Below are 21,437 nucleotides of genomic sequence, written 5' to 3'. Positions count from 1 at the left end.
GAAGCCATCTTGTGACAATAAGCGATATTCATTTTCATTTTCAAAATATCTTCCCCCGCACATCTCCCCTGAACCTTCCCCCCTCACCTTGAACCTGTGCCCCCTTGTAATTGTCATTTTCACCCTGGGAAAAAGCCTCCAACTGTTCACCCTATCTATACCCCCAAAAATCTTTATAAACTTCTATCAGGATGCCCCTCAGCCTCCGTCTCTCTCGGGAGAACAAACCCAGTTATTCAATCTCTCCTCGTAGCTAATACCCTCCATACCAGGCAACATCCTGGTCAACCTTTTCTCTACTCTCTCCAAAGCCTCCACGTCCTTGTGGCAGTGCGGTGACCAGAATTGGACACAGTATTCCAAATGTGGCTCAACCAACGTTCTATATAACTGTAACATAATTTGCGAGCTTTTATACTCGATACCCTGTCCGATGAAGGCAAGCATGTCATCTGCTTTCTTTACCACCATTTCCACCTGTGCTGCCACTTTTAAGGAATTGTGGACGTGCACGCCCAGATCTCTGTGTCTCTGCTCCTGATGGTTCTGCCATTTATTTTATAACTCCCACCTGAATTGGATCTCCCAAAATGCTTCACCTCGCATTTGTCCATCTGCCATTTCTCTGCCCAATTTTGCAGCCTATCTATCTCCTGTTGTATTCTCTGACAATCTTCATCACTATCCGCAACACCTGCGGATGCTCCGGTTTCCTCCCACAAGTCCCGAAAGACGCTGTTAGGTGAATTGGACATTCTGAATTCTCCCTCTGTGACCCGAACAGGCGCCGGAGTGTGGCGACTAGGGGATTTTCACAGTAACTTCATTGCAGTGTTAATGTAAGCCTACTTGTGACAATAAAGATTATTATTAGTATCATTCTCTGAATTGCATGCAACACATTTAAACCCTTCCTTAAATAAGGAAACATTAATGTACACAGTACTACAGATGTGGTCTCACCAATTCTCTGTGCAACTGAGGCATAACCTCCCTTCTTTCATATGCAAACCCCTTGCAATAAAGGATAGCATTCCATTAGCTTTCCTAATTATTTGCTTCCTCTGCATCTCAGAATTCTGCAATCTCTCACCATTTAGATAATGGCGCGGTCTATGGGCCGCGTTGCACCCGAATAGGAGCGCCACATGGCTGGTAGATGCTGGGAGAAGACTGGCTCAAGCTTCCCGGCAGCCAGTATGCCTCATGAGATCCACCTGGAACTCGCTAGGTGGCATGATCAGGATCCTGTCAACAGTGGGCTTGACCAAGCCGTGCGGGCCTAAGTTGGTTTTAAACCTACTCAGGCGTACTCACCTGGGATCTACCGACCCTACCGTAGGGCAGCACGGTAGCACAAGTGAATAGCACTGTGGCTTCACAGCGCCAGGGTCCCAGGTTCGATTCCCCGCTGGGTCACTGTCTGTGCGGAGCCTGCACATTCTCCCCGTGTCTGCGTGGGTTTCCTCCGGGTGCTCCGGTTTTCTCCCACTGTCCAACGATGTACAGGTTAGGTGGATTGGCCGTGATAAATAGCCCTTAGTGACCAAAAAGATGAGGAGGAGTTATTTGGTTACGGGGATAGGGTAGAAGTGAGGGCTTAAGTGGGTTGGTACAGACTAAATGGGCCGAATGGCCTCCATCTGCACTGTATGTTCTCTGTTCTATGACCCCGCAACGTCTAAAGGCCTCCGCACGGACTCCCCAGACAGGCGTCGTTCACTACTGGTCCACACAGGTGGAATGGCTACTGGGGGTCTCCTAGGCCATCAGAGGCTCCTGGGTGGCCAGGGACAGTTCTGGGTGGCCTCCAGGCCCTCATCCCGGTACACATGCACCTTGGCGCACTCTGGCACTGTCAAGGTTCCTGGTGGCACTGCAAAGCTGTCAGGAGCGGTGACAGGGTGGCATGCCAAGGTGCCTGGGTGCCAAGGGGCAGGGCCTGAGGCGTCCATGCCCATGAAAGGAGGGTTGAGTGGGTGTATGAAGAGGCCTCTGGAAGGTTGGGTGTGTGAAGGGTGGGGGTCCTAGAAGGGCCTCAGCGATTCACAGCAGGGTGTCAACACTTGAGGGGGTGTGGGGGAATGGCCATAAGTGTGTGGGGGCTGACATTGCTCCTGGGCAGGGGGGGTGTGGAGGACCCACAAGCTCACGAGATCACGGCACCCTTTCAAAATGGCGGCCCGATCTCTGAGGAGCAGGTCTGGCCAACGAGTTCAGCTCCCCAGTGATGAAAATAATTTGAAGTGAGAAACTTCCCTGGGCCCAAATAAATGGTTAAGTGTGGTTAGATATCGGTGAGGAACTGGCCGAGAGAGCCAGCAGGAAATTCCCCACAAAATCGCCACAAATGACAATTACGCCGCGATTTAGTGACCGCGTTGCATGACGAGGCCGTTAAATCATGGGAGAGGCGAAAATCGAGAATCGCGCCGGGTGCCGATCTGTGTGCGATCTAACCGGTTCGCTTGGCCAAATAAGGATCCTGCCGGAGTGTGGTGAGAAACCAATAATCACCGCTTAAACCCAATCTCCAATTCGATCAGATTAGATCAGATTTGGATTTATTGTCACATGTGCCGAGGTGCAGTGAAAAATATTGTTCTGCGTATAGTCCAGGAAGATCGTTCCATACATGAAAAAACATAGACTATGTGATAAATCCATGAGGATGGGATATAAACATAGACGGCTGATGAAGTATATAGTGTTAGAACAGCATATAATAGCCACAAAGAACTAAGCACTACAGATAGCCGAGACAAATATAGGAAGTGTAGGGAAATGTCAAAAAGGAAATAAGGAAATCAAAGAGAGAGCATGAAAAAAGATTAGCAAGTAAAGTTAACAAAAACTCAAAGATGTCTGACCAATACATTGATGGGAAATGGTTTGTCAATGAAAAAGTGGGACCTATCAGAGATGAAGAAGGGAACTTGTGAAGAAGGCTGTGGGAAGAATTTTAAATGAATATTTTGTCTACATGTTTACAAAGGAAATGGATGATGCAGATATAGCAGTCTCAGAGGAACACTATGAGATGTTGGATGGGAGGGCAGCACGGTAGCATTGTGGATAGCACAATTCCTTCACAGCTCCAGGGTCCCAGGTTCGAGTCCGGCTTGGGTAACTGTCTGTGCGGAGTCTGCACATCCTCCCCGTGTGTGCGTGGGTTTCCTCCGGGTGCTCCGGTTTCCTCCCACAGTCCAAAGATGTGCAGGTTAGGTGGATTGGCCATGATAAATTGCCCTTAGTGTCCAAAATTGCCCTTAGTGTTGGGTGGGGTTACTGGGTTATGGGGATAGGGTTGAGGTGTTGACCTTGGGTAGGGTGCTCTTTCCAAGAGCCGGTGCAGACTTGATGGGCCGAATGGCCTCCTTCTGCACTGTAAATTCTATGATAATCATACAGAGAGAGGAAGCACTCGAAGGATTGAAATCCTTGAAAGTTGATAAGTCGCCAGGGCCAGATAGATTGTTTCTGAGTGTACTGAAGGAGGTCAGGAAGGAGATAGCAGATGCTCTGAGGATGATTTTCCAATCCTCACTGGAGGGATGTACTGGAGGACTGGAGAAATACAAATGTGGTCCCATTGTTTAAAAAGGGATTGAATGAAATGCCGAACAATTATAGGCCAGTTAGTCTTATGTCAGTGGTGGGAAAATTGCTAGAAGCAATCCTGAGAGATGGGATCACATAGAAAGGCATGGACCAGTCAGGGATAGTCAGCATGGATTTGTGAAAGGAAGGTCTTGCCTCATAAATTTGATTGAATTCTTTGAGGAAGTGACAAGAAGAGTTGATGAAGGTAGTGCAGTGGATGTGGTGTACATGGATTTTAGCAAGGCGTTTGACAAAGTCCCACATGGCAGATTGGTCAAGAAAGTGAAAGCCCATGAGATACAGGGCAATGTGGCAAACTGGGTAAACAGTAGGCTTAGTAACAGGAAGCATAAGGGAATAGTCGATGGCTGCCCTTGCAATTTTAAAGTTGTTTCAAGTGGTGTTCCAGAGGGCTCGGTGTTGGGACCTTTACTGTTTGTTATATATTAATGATCTGGACGTGAACATGGGGAGCACGATTGAGAAATTTGCAGACGACACAAAGATTGGCCGAGTGGTGGACAGTGTAGAGGATAGTTACAATCTCCAGAATGAGATAACTGGATTGGTGGAGTGGGCGGTAAAGTGGCAGATGGAATTTAACACCGAGAAGTATGAGGTTATGCATTTGGGGAAGTCAAACAATATCGGGAGTACACAATAAATGGGAATATACGAAGAGATGAAGTGAGAAATTTTGGCGTACAAAAACACAGGTCCCTAAAGACAGCAGTTCAAGTAGACAAGGTTGTTAAGAAAGCAGATGGAATGCTCTCCTTTATTGGTAGAGGTATAGAATATAAAATAAGGCTGTAATGTTAGAATTGTTTATGACAGTGGTGAGGCCACAACTGGAATATTGTGTGCAGTTCTGGTCACCACGTTACAGGAAGGACGTAATTGCTCTGGAGAGAGTGCAGAGGAGGTTTCAAAGAATGTTCCAGGGCTAGAAAAGTGTAGCTATGAGGAGAGATTGGATAGGTTGGGATTATTTTCCCTGGAACAAAAAAGGCTTAATTGAGGAAAAATAATTATGAGGGGGAGAGATAGAGGAGATGGATAAAATTGTTTCCCTTGGTGGAGAATTCAATCTTTATCTTTATTATTGTCACAAGCTGGCTTACATTAACACTGCAACGAAGTTACTGTGAAAAGCCCCTAGTCGCCACATTCCGGGGCCTGTTCGGGTCACAGAGGGAGAATTCAGAATGTCCAATTCACCTAACAGCACGTCTTTCGGGACTTGTGGGAGGAAACCGGAGCACCCGGAGGAAACCCCCGCAGACACAGACTCTGCACAGACAGTGACCCAAGCGGGAATTGAACCTGGGACCCCGACTCTGTGAAGCAACAGTGCTAACCACTGTGCTACCATGCTGCCCTAGAACCAGAGGACATAGATTCAAGATAGGAGGCATAAGATGTCGAGGGGACATGAGCAAGGAGTTTTTTATGCAGAGGGTAGTGGGTGTCTGGAATTCGCTGCCTGAGTTGGTGGTGGAAGCAGAGACCCTAAACCCTTTAAAAAACACCTGGACCTGACCTTAAGTGCTCTAACCTGCAGGGCTATTGGACAGGTGCAGGAAGGTGGGAGTAGAAAGGGCACCTGGGTGTTCTAGGGCTGGAATGGAGAAGATGGGTCAAATGGCCTCCTTCTGTGCTGTAACTTTTCTATGATTCTATAATTCTATGAACTGTAGAGAAGATGTGCAGGTAGATCAGTCCAGTCCACAAGATCAGACCCTAAGGGGATCATTCAGGAGTCTGGTAACAGCAGGGGAGCTGTTTTTGAAAATGAAATGAAATGAAAAACGCTTATTGTCACAAGTAGGCTTCAAATGAAGTTACTGTGAAAAGCCCCGACTCACCACATTCCGGCGGCTGTCACGGGAATCGAACCGTGTTGCTGGCCTGCCTTGGTATGCTTTCAATGCCAGCGATTTAGCACTGTGCTAAACAGCCCCATTGAATCTATGAGTGTGAGTTCTCAAACCTTTGTATCTCCTTCCCGATGGAAGAAGTTGGAAGAGTGAGTAAGCCGGGTGGGAGGGGGTCTTTGATTATGCTGCCCGCTTTCCCCAGGCAGCGGGAGGTATAGATAGAGTCAATGGATAGGAGGCGGGTTCACATGATGGACTGGGCTGTGTCTATAACTCTGTAATTTCTTACAGTCTTGGGCCAGGTAATTGCCTTACCAGGCTGTGATGCAGCCCGACAGGATGCTTTCTGTGGTGCATCTATAGAAATTCCTCATTGGTGCTGTTGTGCTTTCTTGGTTGTAGCTGGTACCATTGATACAGACAGGGGTGTGTTTGACACTTTGCTTCCTGAAGTCAATGACCAGCTCCTTAGTTTTGCTGACATTGAGGGAGAGGGAGAGATTGTTGTCATTACACCACTCCACTAGGTTCTCTATCTCCCATCTGTACTCTGACTCATCTTTGTTCGCGATCTGACCCACTACAGTCGTGACATCAGCAAATTTATAGATGGAGTTGGAGCTAAAGTTTGCCACGCAGCCGTGTATGTATAGGAAGTATCGTAAGGGATTAAGTACGCAGCCTTGCGGGGCCCCGGTTTTGAAGACTGTTGTGGAGGAGGTGTTATTGTTTATTCTTACTGATTGTGGTCTGTGGGTCAGAAAATCCAGGATCCAGTTGCAGGGGGAGGAGCCAAGTCCTAGGTTTTGGAGCTTTGACATGAGCTTGGCTGGGATCATGGTGTTGAAGGAGGAGCTGTAGTTAATAAATAGGAGTTTGACGTAGGAGTCCTTGTTGTCGAGATGCTCGAGGGATGAGTGTAGGGCCAAGGGGGTGGTGTATGGTGGACTGGTTGTGGCGGTAAGCGAATTGCAGTGGATCAAGGCATTCTGGGAGTATGGAGGTGATGCACTTCATGACCAACCTCTCGAAGCACATCAGGACCCAGTATCCTGTTTTACGGGAGTTCGGGGTTTTACAAGTACCAGGTTAAACAGGTGGCACTCACATTGCTTTATGTAAAGTGCAAAGTCACCTTTGTCCCAGATAACCAGAGGCTGCTTTCAAGGGGGAGAGCGAACTGGTGGTGGTTTAACCTGAGGATCACCACACCTCAGGCAAGGGGTAAGATGGGGTCTTCATTAATAACGTGAGCTAATGCAGAGATTGAACCCACGCTGCTGGCCTCGTTCTGCAACATGAAACAGCTATCCAAGCAACTGAGCTAAACTAACCCCCCCTTTTTTTGCTTTTTACACTCCTAAAAAAAACCCCAACACCTTTCCAACCAGCAAGGCCTTGTGTGTCCTACATAGGTCCAGCCTGCTCTCCCTGGAAAAAGGCTTGAATTTGACCATTAGGGTGGCCCAAGCAGCTTTAAGGACTAAGTAACGTAATGATTTCCGCTCAGTGGGTTTCTCATGACCGACTGCGAAGGGGCATGAAAGCATATTTCATCACTTTGCCATCCAAATCTGTATCTTATATTTTTTCACATCTTCAGATGTGGAAATAATCTTTCTTCACCCTTTTTAGGACACAGCACATCATCCCTCCATACTCCCAAACTGACCTGGACAATAATCACCACATGACCAAATAATTTCAGCTCCAAATACAAAGGCCCGGATGTTAATTTAACACCTGGGCCTTAGTCATCTACACCAATGTGACAGGTGCTGCACTCTGCCTCAAAATGAACTCACACTTCCTGTCTGCCATGTTGGAGGCTCCTCTGCAAATGGACGCTTGCATCCTCTTGGAATTCTTGGCCTGAACTTTGATTTTGTTGACTTTCTATAGGTGAATCTGGCATTGGGAAGTCTGCTCTGATCCAAGAAATGCTGTCAAAGCTTCAGAGGCCCAAAGGCACAACAATCCAACCAAAAACCATCCTTGGGAACATCTTCTTTTACAACGAGATGAAACACGAAAGGTAAGCTGGCGTGGAGCGACAATACTGAAAGTCTCAGTGTGGTGAGCTGGTTGATCCACGGTTTCCCTTTCATCATGTGGCCCATGAAAGCCTCAGCCATGTAGCTACGTCAGGTCAGCCCCGATGCTCCAGCTCCCTGGGCCCCAACTGGTCCAGCTTCAACTCTTGGCTCACTTCTTTGGCTCATAGTGTTTAATCAACTTGACTTGTCGCTGAATTCCATTAATCAATCTTTCTGCCATGTACCTTGGTACCATTACCCAATAAAAATCGATCAAGAGTTTGACATTGTGTGAAGAAATGCTTCCTGAGTTCCCTTCTAAATAGCTTTTCATTTTAAGCTTGTACCGCCTAATTCTGGATTCCTCCATTGCAGGAAATATGGGGCAGGCATGTTTCAATCAGTCACAATGTAATTCAGTGGTGGCTTAATTAATTGCCTTGCCTTCCGATAAGCGAATACAGTAAAATGTAAATGTGGCCCGAGTCCCATTGGCTGTTTTGCCCTTTGAGAGAGAGCTGACTGGTGGTGATTTGACCCGAGGGTCAACATGCCTCAGGCAATGGGTAAGATGAGAAGGCGGAGCCTTCAGAACTACCCTCAGCTAGTGCGGGAATTGAAGCAACGCTGGTGGCATCAGCCCAAATCACAAACGAGCCATTCACCTAACTGAGTTAAACTGCTGCATTGTCAGAGGGTCAGTACTGAGGGAGTGCTGCACTGTCAGAGGGTCAGTACTGAGGGAGTGCCGCACTGTCAGAGGGTCAGTACTGAGGGAGTGCTGCACTGTCAGAGGGTCAGTACTGAGGGCTGCACTGTCAGAGGGTCAGTACTGAGGGAGTGCCGCACTGTCAGAGGGTCAGTACTGAGGGAGTGCTGCGCTGTCAGAGGGTCAGTACTGAGGGAGTGCTGCACTGTCAGAGGGTCAGTACCGAGGGAGTGCTGCACTGTCAGAGGGTCAGTACTGAGGGAGTGCTGCACTGTCAGAGGGTCAGTACTGAGGGAGTGCTGCACTGTCAGAGGGTCAGTACTGAGTGAGTGCCGCACTGTCAGAGGGTCAGTACTGAGGGAGTGCCGCACTGTCAGAGGGTCAGTACTGAGGGAGTGCTGCACTGTCAGAGGGTCAGTACTGAGGAAGTGCTGCACTGTCAGGGGGTCCGTACTGAGGGAGTGCCGCACTGTCAGAGGGTCAGTACTGAGGGAGTGCTGCACTGTCAGAGGGTCAGTACTGAGGGAGTGCTGCACTGTCAGAGGGTCAGTACTGAGGGAGTGCTGCACTGTCAGAGGGTCAGTACTGAGGGAGTGCTGCTCTGTCAGAGGGTCAGTACTGAGGGAGTGCTGCACAGTCAGAGAGTCAGTACTGAGGGAGTGCTGCACTGTCAGAGGGTCAGTACTGAGGGAGTGCTGCACTGTCAGAGGGTCAGTACTGAAGGAGCGCTGCACTGTCAGAGGGTCAGTACTGAGGGAGTGCTGCACTGTCAGAGGGTCAGTACTGAGGGAGTGCTGCTCTGTCGGAGGGTCAGTACTGAGGGAGTGCTGCACTGTCAGAGGGTCAGTACTGATGGAGTGCCGCACTGCCAGAGAGTCAGTACTGAGGGAGTGCTGCACTGTCAGAGGGTCAGTACTGAGGAAGTGCTGCACTGTCAGAGGGTCCGGAATGAGGGAGTGCTGCACTGTCAGAGGGTCAGTGCTGAGGGAGTGCCGCACTGTCAGAGGGTCAGTACTGAGGGAGTGCCGCACTGTCAGAGGGTCAGTACTGAGGGAGTGCTGCACTGTCAGAGGGTCAGTACTGAGGGAGTGCTGCACTGTCAGAGGGTCAGTACAGAGGGAGTGCTGCACTGTCAGAGGGTCAGTACCGAGGGAGTGCTGCACTGTCAGAGAGTCAGTACTGAGGGAGTGCTGCACAGTCAGAGGGTCAGTACTGAGGGAGCGCTGCACTGTCAGAGGGTCAGTACTGAGGGAGTGCTGCACTGTCAGAGGGTCAGTACTGAGGGAGTGCTGCTCTGTCGGAGGGTCAGTACTGAGGGAGTGCCGCATTGTCAGAGGGTCCATACTGAGGGAGTGCCGCACTGTCAGAGGGTCAGTACTGAGGGAGTGCTGCACTGTCAGAGGGTCAGTACTGAGGGAGTGCTGCACTGTCAGAGGGTCAGTACTGACGGAGTGCTGCACTGTCAGAGGGTCAGTACTGAGGGAGTGCCGCACTGTCAGAGGGTCAGTACTGAGGGAGTGCTGCACTGTCAGAGGGTCAGTTCTGAGGGAGTGCTACACTGTCAGAGGGTCAGTACTGAGGGAGTGCCGCACTGTCAGAGGGTCAGTACTGAGGGAGTGCTGCACTGTCAGAGGGTCAGTTCTGAGGGACTGCTGCACTGTCAGAGGGTCAGTACTGAGGGAGTGCCGCACTGTCGGAGGGTCAGTACTGAGGGAGTGCTGCACTGTCAGAGGGTCAGTACTGAGGGAGTGCCGCACTGTCAGAGAGTCGGTACTGAGGGAGTGACGCACTGTCAGAGGGTCAGTACTGAGGGAGCGCTGCACTGTCAGAGGGTCAGTACTGAGGGAGTGCCGCACTGTCAGAGGGTCAGTACTGAGGGGGTGCTGCACTGTCAGAGGGTCAGTACTGAGGGAGCGCTGCACTGTCAGAGGGTCAGTGCTGAGGGAGTGCTGCACTGTCAGAGGGTCAGTACTGAGGGAGTGCCGCACTGTCAGAGCGTCAGTACTGAGGGAGTGCTGCACTGTCAGAGGGTCAGTACTGAGGGAGTGCCGCACTGTCAGAGGGTCAATACTGAGGGAGTGCCGCACTGTCAGAGGTCCAGTACTGAGGCAGTGCTGCACTGTCAGAGGGTCAGTACTGGGGGAGTGCCGCATTGTCAGAGGGTCAGTACTGAGGGAGTGCCGCACTGTCAGAGGGTCAGTACTGAGGGAGTGCCATACTGTCAGAGGGTCAGTACTGAGGGAGTGCTGCACTGTCAGAGGGTCAGTACTGAGGGAGTGCCGCACTGTCAGAGGGTCAGTACTGGGGGAGTGCCACACTGTCAGAGGGTCAGCACTGAGGGAGTGCTGCACTGTCAGAGAGTCAGTACTGAGGGAGTGCTGCACTGTCAGAGGGTCAGTACTGAGGGAGTGCCGCACTGTCAGAGGGTCAGTACTGAGGGAGTGCCGCACTGTCAGAGGGTCAGTACTGAGGGACTGCTTCACTGTCAGAGGGTCAGTACTGAGGGAGTGCCGCACTGTCAGAGGGTCAGTACTGAGGGAGTGCCGCACTGTCAGAGGGTCAGTACTGAGGGAGTGCTGCACTGTCAGAGGGTCAGTACTGAGGGAGTGCCGCACTGTCAGAGGGTCAGTACTGAGGGAGTGCTTCACTGTCAGAGGGTCAGTACTGAGGGAGTGCCGCACTGTCAGAGGGTCAGTACTGAGGGAGTGCCGCACTGTCAGAGGGTCAGTACTGAGGGAGTGCTGCTCTGTCGGAGGGTCAGTACTGAGGGAGTGCCGCATTGTCAGAGGGTCCATACTGAGGGAGTGCCGCACTGTCAGAGGGTCAGTACTGAGGGAGTGCTGCACTGTCAGAGGGTCAGTACTGAGGGAGTGCTGCACTGTCAGAGGTTCAGTACTGAGGGAGTGCTGCACTGTCAGAGGGTCAGTACTGAGGGAGTGCCGCACTGTCAGAGGGTCAGTACTGAGGGAGTGCTGCACTGTCAGAGGGTCAGTTCTGAGGGAGTGCTACACTGTCAGAGGGTCAGTACTGAGGGAGTGCCGCACTGTCAGAGGGTCAGTACTGAGGGAGTGCTGCACTGTCAGAGGGTCAGTTCTGAGGGACTGCTGCACTGTCAGAGGGTCAGTACTGAGGGAGTGCCGCACTGTCAGAGGGTCAGTACTGAGGGAGTGCCATACTGTCAGAGGGTCAGTACTGAGGGAGTGCTGCACTGTCAGAGGGTCAGTACTGAGGGAGTGCCGCACTGTCAGAGGGTCAGTACTGGGGGAGTGCCACACTGTCAGAGGGTCAGCACTGAGGGAGTGCTGCACTGTCAGAGAGTCAGTACTGAGGGAGTGCTGCACTGTCAGAGGGTCAGTACTGAGGGAGTGCCGCACTGTCAGAGGGTCAGTACTGAGGGAGTGCCGCACTGTCAGAGGGTCAGTACTGAGGGACTGCTTCACTGTCAGAGGGTCAGTACTGAGGGAGTGCCGCACTGTCAGAGGGTCAGTACTGAGGGAGTGCCGCACTGTCAGAGGGTCAGTACTGAGGGAGTGCTGCACTGTCAGAGGGTCAGTACTGAGGGAGTGCCGCACTGTCAGAGGGTCAGTACTGAGGGAGTGCTTCACTGTCAGAGGGTCAGTACTGAGGGAGTGCCGCACTGTCAGAGGGTCAGTACTGAGGGAGTGCCGCACTGTCAGAGGGTCAGTACTGAGGGAGTGCTGCTCTGTCGGAGGGTCAGTACTGAGGGAGTGCCGCATTGTCAGAGGGTCCATACTGAGGGAGTGCCGCACTGTCAGAGGGTCAGTACTGAGGGAGTGCTGCACTGTCAGAGGGTCAGTACTGAGGGAGTGCTGCACTGTCAGAGGGTCAGTACTGAGGGAGTGCCGCACTGTCAGAGGGTCAGTACTGGGGGAGTGCCACACTGTCAGAGGGTCAGCACTGAGGGAGTGCTGCACTGTCAGAGAGTCAGTACTGAGGGAGTGCTGCACTGTCAGAGGGTCAGTACTGAGGGAGTGCCGCACTGTCAGAGGGTCAGTACTGAGGGAGTGCCGCACTGTCAGAGGGTCAGTACTGAGGGACTGCTTCACTGTCAGAGGGTCAGTACTGAGGGAGTGCCGCACTGTCAGAGGGTCAGTACTGAGGGAGTGCCGCACTGTCAGAGGGTCAGTACTGAGGGAGTGCTGCACTGTCAGAGGGTCAGTACTGAGGGAGTGCCGCACTGTCAGAGGGTCAGTACTGAGGGAGTGCTTCACTGTCAGAGGGTCAGTACTGAGGGAGTGCCGCACTGTCAGAGGGTCAGTACTGAGGGAGTGCCGCACTGTCAGAGGGTCAGTACTGAGGGAGTGCTGCTCTGTCGGAGGGTCAGTACTGAGGGAGTGCCGCATTGTCAGAGGGTCCATACTGAGGGAGTGCCGCACTGTCAGAGGGTCAGTACTGAGGGAGTGCTGCACTGTCAGAGGGTCAGTACTGAGGGAGTGCTGCACTGTCAGAGGGTCAGTACTGAGGGAGTGCTGCACTGTCAGAGGGTCAGTACTGAGGGAGTGCCGCACTGTCAGAGGGTCAGTACTGAGGGAGTGCTGCACTGTCAGAGGGTCAGTTCTGAGGGAGTGCTACACTGTCAGAGGGTCAGTTCTGAGGGAGTGCTACACTGTCAGAGGGTCAGTACTGAGGGAGTGCCGCACTGTCAGAGGGTCAGTACTGAGGGAGTGCTGCACTGTCAGAGGGTCAGTTCTGAGGGACTGCTGCACTGTCAGAGGGTCAGTACTGAGGGAGTGCCGCACTGTCGGAGGGTCAGTACTGAGGGAGTGCTGCACTGTCAGAGGGTCAGTACTGAGGGAGTGCCGCACTGTCAGAGAGTCGGTACTGAGGGAGTGACGCACTGTCAGAGGGTCGGTACTGAGGGAGCGCTGCACTGTCAGAGGGTCAGTACTGAGGGAGTGCCGCACTGTCAGAGGGTCAGTACTGAGGGGGTGCTGCACTGTCAGAGGGTCAGTACTGAGGGAGCGCTGCACTGTCAGAGGGTCAGTGCTGAGGGAGTGCTGCACTGTCAGAGGGTCAGTACTGAGGGAGTGCCGCACTGTCAGAGCGTCAGTACTGAGGGAGTGCTGCACTGTCAGAGGGTCAGTACTGAGGGAGTGCCGCACTGTCAGAGGGTCAATACTGAGGGAGTGCCGCACTGTCAGAGGTCCAGTACTGAGGCAGTGCTGCACTGTCAGAGGGTCAGTACTGGGGGAGTGCCGCATTGTCAGAGGGTCAGTACTGAGGGAGTGCCGCACTGTCAGAGGGTCAGTACTGAGGGAGTGCCATACTGTCAGAGGGTCAGTACTGAGGGAGTGCTGCACTGTCAGAGGGTCAGTACTGAGGGAGTGCCGCACTGTCAGAGGGTCAGTACTGGGGGAGTGCCACACTGTCAGAGGGTCAGCACTGAGGGAGTGCTGCACTGTCAGAGGGTCAGTACTGAGGGAGTGCCGCACTGTCAGAGGGTCAGTACTGAGGGAGTGCCGCACTGTCAGAGGGTCAGTACTGAGGGACTGCTTCACTGTCAGAGGGTCAGTACTGAGGGAGTGCCGCACTGTCAGAGGGTCAGTACTGAGGGAGTGCCGCACTGTCAGAGGGTCAGTACTGAGGGAGTGCTGCACTGTCAGAGGGTCAGTACTGAGGGAGTGCCGCACTGTCAGAGGGTCAGTACTGAGGGAGTGCTTCACTGTCAGAGGGTCAGTACTGAGGGAGTGCCGCACTGTCAGAGGGTCAGTACTGAGGGAGTGCCGCACTGTCAGAGGGTCAGTACTGAGGGAGTGCTGCTCTGTCGGAGGGTCAGTACTGAGGGAGTGCCGCATTGTCAGAGGGTCCATACTGAGGGAGTGCCGCACTGTCAGAGGGTCAGTACTGAGGGAGTGCTGCACTGTCAGAGGGTCAGTACTGAGGGAGTGCTGCACTGTCAGAGGGTCAGTACTGAGGGAGTGCTGCACTGTCAGAGGGTCAGTACTGAGGGAGTGCCGCACTGTCAGAGGGTCAGTACTGAGGGAGTGCTGCACTGTCAGAGGGTCAGTTCTGAGGGAGTGCTACACTGTCAGAGGGTCAGTACTGAGGGAGTGCCGCACTGTCAGAGGGTCAGTACTGAGGGAGTGCTGCACTGTCAGAGGGTCAGTTCTGAGGGACTGCTGCACTGTCAGAGGGTCAGTACTGAGGGAGTGCCGCACTGTCAGAGGGTCAGTACTGAGGGAGTGCCATACTGTCAGAGGGTCAGTACTGAGGGAGTGCCGCACTGTCAGAGGGTCAGTACTGAGGGAGTGCCGCACTGTCAGAGGGTCAGTACTGGGGGAGTGCCACACTGTCAGAGGGTCAGCACTGAGGGAGTGCTGCACTGTCAGAGAGTCAGTACTGAGGGAGTGCTGCACTGTCAGAGGGTCAGTACTGAGGGAGTGCCGCACTGTCAGAGGGTCAGTACTGAGGGAGTGCCGCACTGTCAGAGGGTCAGTACTGAGGGACTGCTTCACTGTCAGAGGGTCAGTACTGAGGGAGTGCCACACTGTCAGAGGGTCAGTACTGAGGGAGTGCCGCACTGTCAGAGGGTCAGTACTGAGGGAGTGCTGCACTGTCAGAGGGTCAGTACTGAGGGAGTGCCGCACTGTCAGAGGGTCAGTACTGAGGGAGTGCTTCACTGTCAGAGGGTCAGTACTGAGGGAGTGCCGCACTGTCAGAGGGTCAGTACTGAGGGAGTGCCGCACTGTCAGAGGGTCAGTACTGAGGGAGTGCTGCTCTGTCGGAGGGTCAGTACTGAGGGAGTGCCGCATTGTCAGAGGGTCCATACTGAGGGAGTGCCGCACTGTCAGAGGGTCAGTACTGAGGGAGTGCTGCACTGTCAGAGGGTCAGTACTGAGGGAGTGCTGCACTGTCAGAGGGTCAGTACTGAGGGAGTGCTGCACTGTCAGAGGGTCAGTACTGAGGGAGTGCCGCACTGTCAGAGGGTCAGTACTGAGGGAGTGCTGCACTGTCAGAGGGTCAGTTCTGAGGGAGTGCTACACTGTCAGAGGGTCAGTACTGAGGGAGTGCCGCACTGTCAGAGGGTCAGTACTGAGGGAGTGCTGCACTGTCAGAGGGTCAGTTCTGAGGGACTGCTGCACTGTCAGAGGGTCAGTACTGAGGGAGTGCCGCACTGTCGGAGGGTCAGTACTGAGGGAGTGCTGCACTGTCAGAGGGTCAGTACTGAGGGAGTGCCGCACTGTCAGAGAGTCGGTACTGAGGGAGTGCCGCACTGTCAGAGGGTCAGTACTGAGTGAGCGCTGCACTGTCAGAGGGTCAGTACTGAGGGAGTGCCGCACTGTCAGAGGGTCAGTACTGAGGGAGTGCTGCACTGTCAGAGGGTCAGTACTGAGGGAGCGCTGCACTGTCAGAGGGTCAGTGCTGAGGGAGTGCTGCACTTTCAGAGGGTCAGTACTGAGGGAGTGCCGCACTGTCAGAGGGTCAGTACTGAGGGAGTGCTGCACTGTCAGAGGGTCAGTACTGAGGGAGTGCCGCACTGTCAGAGGGTCAGTACTGAGGGAGTGCCGCACTGTCAGAGGGTCAGTACTGAGGGAGTGCTGCACTGTCAGAGGGTCAGTACTGAGGGAGTGCTGCACTGTCAGAGGGTCAGTACTGAGTGAGTGCTGCACTGTCAGAGGGTCAGTACTGAGGGAGTGCCGCACTGTCAGAGGGTCAGTACTGAGGGAGTGCTGCACTGTCAGAGGGTCAATACTGAGGGAGTGCCGCACTGTCAGAGGTTCAGTACTGAGGGAGTGCCGCACTGTCAGTGGGTCAGTACTGAGGGAGTGCTGCACTGTCAGAGGGTCAGCACTGAGGGAGTGCTGCACTGTCAGAGGGTCAGTACTGAGTGAGTGCTGCACTGTCAGAAGGTCAGTCCTGAGGGAGTGCCGCGCTGTCAGAGAGTCAGTACTGAGGGAGTGCTGCACTGTCAGAGGGTCAGTACTGAGGCAGTGCTGCACTGTCAGAGGGTCAGTACTGGGGGAGTGCCGCATTGTCAGAGGGTCAGTACTGAGGGAGTGCTGAACTGTCAGAGGGTCAGTACTGAGGGAGTGCCATACTGTCAGAGGGTCAGTACTGAGGGAGTGCTGCACTGTCAGAGCGTCAGTACTGAGGGAGTGCCGCACTGTCAGAGGGTCAGTACTGGGGGAGTGCCACACTGTCAGAGGGTCAGTACTGAGGGAGTGCTGCACTGTCAGAGAGTCAGTACTGAGGGAGTGCTGCACTGTCAGAGGGTCAGTACTGAGGGAGTGCTGCACTGTCAGAGGGTCAGTACTGAGGGAGTGCCGCACTGTCAGAGGGTCAGTACTGAGGGAGTGCTTCACTGTCAGAGGGTCAGTACTGGGGGAGTGCCGCACTGTCAGAGGGTCAGTACTGAGGGAGTGCCGCACTGTCAGAGGGTCAGTACTGAGGGAGTGCCGCACTGTCAGAGGGTCAGTACTGAGGGAGTGCTGCACTGTCAGAGGGTCAGTACTGAGTGAGTGCCGCACTGTCAGAGGGTCAGTACTGAGGGAGTGCTTCACTGTCAGAGGGTCAGTACTGAGGGAGTGCCGCACTGTCAGAGGGTCAGTACTGAGGGAGTGCCGCACTGTCAGAGGGTCCGTACTGAGTGAGTGCTGCACTGTCAGAGGGTCAGTACTGAGGGAGTGCTGCACTGTCAGAGGGTCAGTGCTGAGGGAGTGCCGCACTGTCAGAGGGTCAGTACTGAGGGAGTGCTGCACTGTCAGACGGTCAGTACTGAGGGAGTGCTGCACTGTCAGAGGGTCAGTACTGAGGGAGTGCTGCACTGTCAGAGGGTCAGTGCTGAGGGAGTGCCGCACTGTCAGAGGGTCAGTACTGAGGGAGTGCTGCACTGTCAGACGGTCAGTACTGAGGGAGTGCTGCACTGTCAGACGGTCAGTACTGAGGGAGTGCCGCACTGTCAGAGGGTCAGTACTGAGGGAGTGCCGCACTGTCCGAGGAGAAGGACTAGGAAGATGCAGTTCTCCTTAGTGCCATCTTTTAGATCCCGATCCTCCCAGCTGCTTTCTGTGGTGTGTGGCACAGATCTTGTGCCACTCTTTAATTAAGAAGAGGGGATCTTTCTGTGGTGTCAGTATGATTAATTCTCAGCGGTCTGGTTTTACTGAGTGTAAGTGTTGAAATTAAAATCTCGCCCTCTGTTCATCTTGCACACTGCTGTCCCATTTCCAACATTAATACAATGTGTGGGATTTTCCGGTCCTCCGGCTGGCTTGATCTTCTGGTCTTGCTGAGGGTGCTCCACCGCGCCGGGCTTCCTGGCAGCACGCCCGCCAAACAATTCAAAACGGCGTTAATATCAGCGGGACCAGGAGATCGCGCCAGCGGCCATTGCCGAATCGTCTCTCCCACTGGGTGCCAGGAAAACCTGCCCAGGGAATACACTTCAAAAGTACTTCATTATCGTAACGTGCCTTCTGAAATCACCATTTATACGTCAGTTCTTCCTTCCATTGCTCTCATAGGGAACAAACAAATGTTGTTCTCTTTTTGTCCTTTATATAGTCGCTTGGTGGCAGGCATCAGTCATCTGACAGAAAGTTTTAACAGGACAAAGGACTCTGGGTCAACCTGCGTTGATGGAGGTATGGCACGTCACCATAGCGACCATGTGAGAATGATGATGGGTGTGAAAAGCAGAAAGCGTCTCCTACAGAAAGCTTCATCACCTGATTGTGGTGATTGTGCCTGCTGTCATTTTCACAATGTTCTCCATCAGCTTCACTGATTCATCCCGTCCGCCTCCGCTCTCAACAAGCCCTCTGAGAGTGAGGTGACATGAATTGCTCACATCTCTTGACCTTGTCAAGTATTTTGTTTTCCATAATCGCACAAGGGCTTGTCAACAGCCTGTGAATGTCACTGAAAGGAATCATCTGGAATCCTATTCCTCAAGCAGAGAGTGCTTCACTCGCTGTACAACTGATTCACCACTAACTGTATGAAGCCACTTAAATCTTAATCAGTTCTTATTTACATTGTAAAGTGTGACAGTTCAAACATGGAGCTGCAAGAGACTTCACCCGATCATTTTGAATGGATTTATTTCATTGTTTATTTCCAAATGAGTTTTTTTCTGAATGCAAATAAAGAGAACAGAGAAATCAGGACATTTATTAGAATGGTTCAGTTACAGTACAGGGGCTGTTTAGCACAGTACGGGGGCTGTTTAGCACTGGGCTAAATTGCTGGCTTTGAAAGCAGACCAAGGCAGGCCAGCAGCACGGTTCAATTCCCGTACCAGCCTCCCCGAACAGGCGCCGGAATGTGGCGACTAGGGGCTTTTCACAGTAACTTCATTTGAAGCCTACTTGTGACAATAAGCGATTTTCATTTCATTACTCAGGGGGAGAGAAGGAAAAGCTGGTTTGTCCTGCTTCGAGCAGCGAAGATTGTGGTGGTGCTCGGGTGTGGTGAGGCGGTGGCCAAGGGGGTAGGTTGTAATGAGAAATCTCTTGGTTTGTAGCCCTGTAGGTCACGACACCTTCAGTGTATATCCAATTGCTTTTTGAATGTAATGAGGATTTTTCCCTCTCCCATGCCTTTGTGTCATGAGTTCTAGATTTCCACCATCACCTGGGTGAAATGATTTCTCCTCAACTCGCCTCAAATAATTCTGCCAATTACTTTACATCTATGGTCCCTGGTTATTGACCTCTCTACTGAGGCAAAAATCATTGCGTCATGGACTCATACAGCACAGCAAAGTCCATCGCGCCTGCGCTGGTCAAAACCCGCCACCTATTTCCTATTAACTCCCTATTAACTCTTTCTCAAGCCCTCAGAATTTTATACCTCTCAATTAAATCTCCTCAGCTTTCTCAGTTCACGGGAAAACAATTTTGCCTATCCAACCTTTCCTCATGGATAGAACTGGAAGCTACATATAGAACATAGAACATAGAACAATACAGCGCAGTACAGGCCCTTCGGCCCACGATGTTGCACCGAAACAAAAGCCATCTAACCTACACTATGCCATTATCATCCATGTGTTTATCCAATAAACTTTTAAATGCCCTCAATGTTGGCGAGTTCACTACTGTAGCAGGTAGGGCATTCCACGGCCTCACTACTCTTTGCGTAAAGAACCTACCTCTGACGTCTGTCCTATATCTATTACCACTCAGTTTAAAGTTATGTCCCCTCGTGCCAGCCATTTCCATCCGCGGGAGAAGGCTCTCACTGTCCACCCTATCCAACCCCCTGATTATTTTGTATGCCTCTATTAAGTCTCCTCTTAACCTTCTTCTCTCCAACGAAAACAACCTCAAGTCCATCAGCCTTTCCTCATAAGATTTTCCCTCCATACCAGGCAACATCCTGGTAAATCTCCTCTGCACCCGCTCCAAAGCCTTCACGTCCTTCCTATAATGCGGTGACCAGAACTGTACGCAATACTCCAGATGCGGCCGTACCAGAGTTCTGTATAGCTGCAACATGACCTCCCGACTCCGGAACTCAATCCCTCTACCAATAAAGGCCAACACTCCATAGGCCTTCTTCACAACCCTATCAACCTGGGTGGCAACTTTCAGGGATCTATCTACTTTCAAGAACTTTACCATTAGCCAAATATTCCGCATTCCTGTTATTCCTTCCAAAGTGAATCACCTCACACTTCTCTACATTAAACTCCATTTGCCACCTCTCAGCCCAGCTCTATCTATATCCCTCTGTAACCTGCTACATCCTTCCACACTATCGACAACACCACCGACTTTAGTATCGTCTGCAAATTTACTCACCCACCCTCTGCGCCTTCCTCGAGGTCATTGATAAAAATGACAAACAGCAACGGCCCCAGAACAGATCCTTGTGGTACTCCACTTGTGACTGTACTCCATTCTGAACATTTCCCATCAACCACCACCCTCTGTCTTCTTTCAGCTAGCCAATTTCTGATCCACATCTCTAAATCACCCTCAATCCCCAGCCTCCATATTTTCTGCAGTAGCCTACCGTGGGGAACCTTATCAAACGCTTTGCTGAAATCCATATACACCACATCAACTGCTCTACCCTCATCTACCTGTTCAGTCACCTTCTCAAAGAACTCAATAAGGTTTGTGAGGCATGACCTACCCTTCACAAAGCCATGCTGACTATCCCTGATCATATTATTCCTATCTAGATGATTATAAATCTTGTCTCTTATAATCCCCTCCAAGACTTTACCCACTACAGACGTGAGGCTCACCGGTCTATAGTTGCCGGGGTTGTCTCTGCTCCCCTTTTTGAACAAAGGGACCACATTTGCTGTCCTCCAGTCCTCTGGCACTATTCCTGTAGCCAATGATGACATAAAAATCAAAGCCAAAGGTCCAGCAATCTCTTCCCTGGCCTCCCAGAGAATCCTAGGATAAATCCCATCAGGTCCCGGGGACTTATCTATTTTCAGCCTGTCCAGAATTGCCAACACCTTTTCCCTACGTACCTCAATGCCATCTTTTCTATTAGCCTGGGGCTCAGCATTCTCCTCCACCACATTATCTTTTTCCTGAGTGAATACTGACGAAAAATATTCATTTAGTATCTCGCCTATCTCTTCAGACTCCACACACAATTTCCCATCCCTGTCCTCGACTGGTCCTACTCTTTCCCTAGTCATTCGCTTATTCCTGACATACCTATAGAAAGCTTTTGGGTTTTCCTTGATCCTTCCTGCCAAATACTTCTCATGTCCCCTCCTTGCTCGTCTTAGCTCTCTCTTTAGATCCTTCCTCGCTACCTTGTAACTATCCATCGCCCCAACTGAAACTTCACACCTCATCTTCACATAGGCCTCCTTCTTCCTCTTAACAAGAGATTCCACTTCCTTGGTAAACCACGGTTCCCTCGCTCGACGCCTTCCTCCCTGCCTGACCGGTACATACTTATCAAGAACACGCAGTAGCTGATCCTTGAACAAGCCCCACTTATCCAGTGTGCCCAACACTTGCAGCCTACTTCTCCACCTTATCCCCCCCAAGTCACGTCTAATGGCATCATAATTGCCCTTCCCCCAGCTATAACTCTTGCCCTGCGGTGTATACTTATCCCTTTCCATCATTAACGTAAACGTCACCGAATTGTGGTCACTGTCCCCAAAGTGCTCTCCTACCTCCAAATCCAACACCTGGCCTGGTTCATTACCCAAAACCAAATCCAACGTGGCCTCGCCTCTTGTTGGCCTGTCAACATATTGTT

General features: G+C 51.9%; 1 protein-coding gene across 1 annotated transcript in view; it reads left to right on the top strand.

The window, feature by feature from the left end:
- LOC140411509 (dynein axonemal heavy chain 6-like) overlaps positions 1-21,437 on the top strand; it is a 1,703,852-nt gene that overhangs the window by 1,191,252 nt on the left and 491,163 nt on the right. The window contains exons 46-47 of the mRNA XM_072500595.1: positions 7,386-7,518; positions 17,754-17,833. Of these exons, the coding sequence (XP_072356696.1) occupies positions 7,386-7,518; positions 17,754-17,833 (213 nt within the window). The remainder of the gene's footprint in view (positions 1-7,385; positions 7,519-17,753; positions 17,834-21,437) is intronic.

This window comes from Scyliorhinus torazame, chromosome 4 (assembly GCF_047496885.1).
Source record: "Scyliorhinus torazame isolate Kashiwa2021f chromosome 4, sScyTor2.1, whole genome shotgun sequence".
Lineage (NCBI taxonomy): Eukaryota > Metazoa > Chordata > Chondrichthyes > Carcharhiniformes > Scyliorhinidae > Scyliorhinus > Scyliorhinus torazame.
Note: the sequence above shows the minus strand (reverse complement) of the source record. Positions and strands in the feature narration are given on the sequence as shown.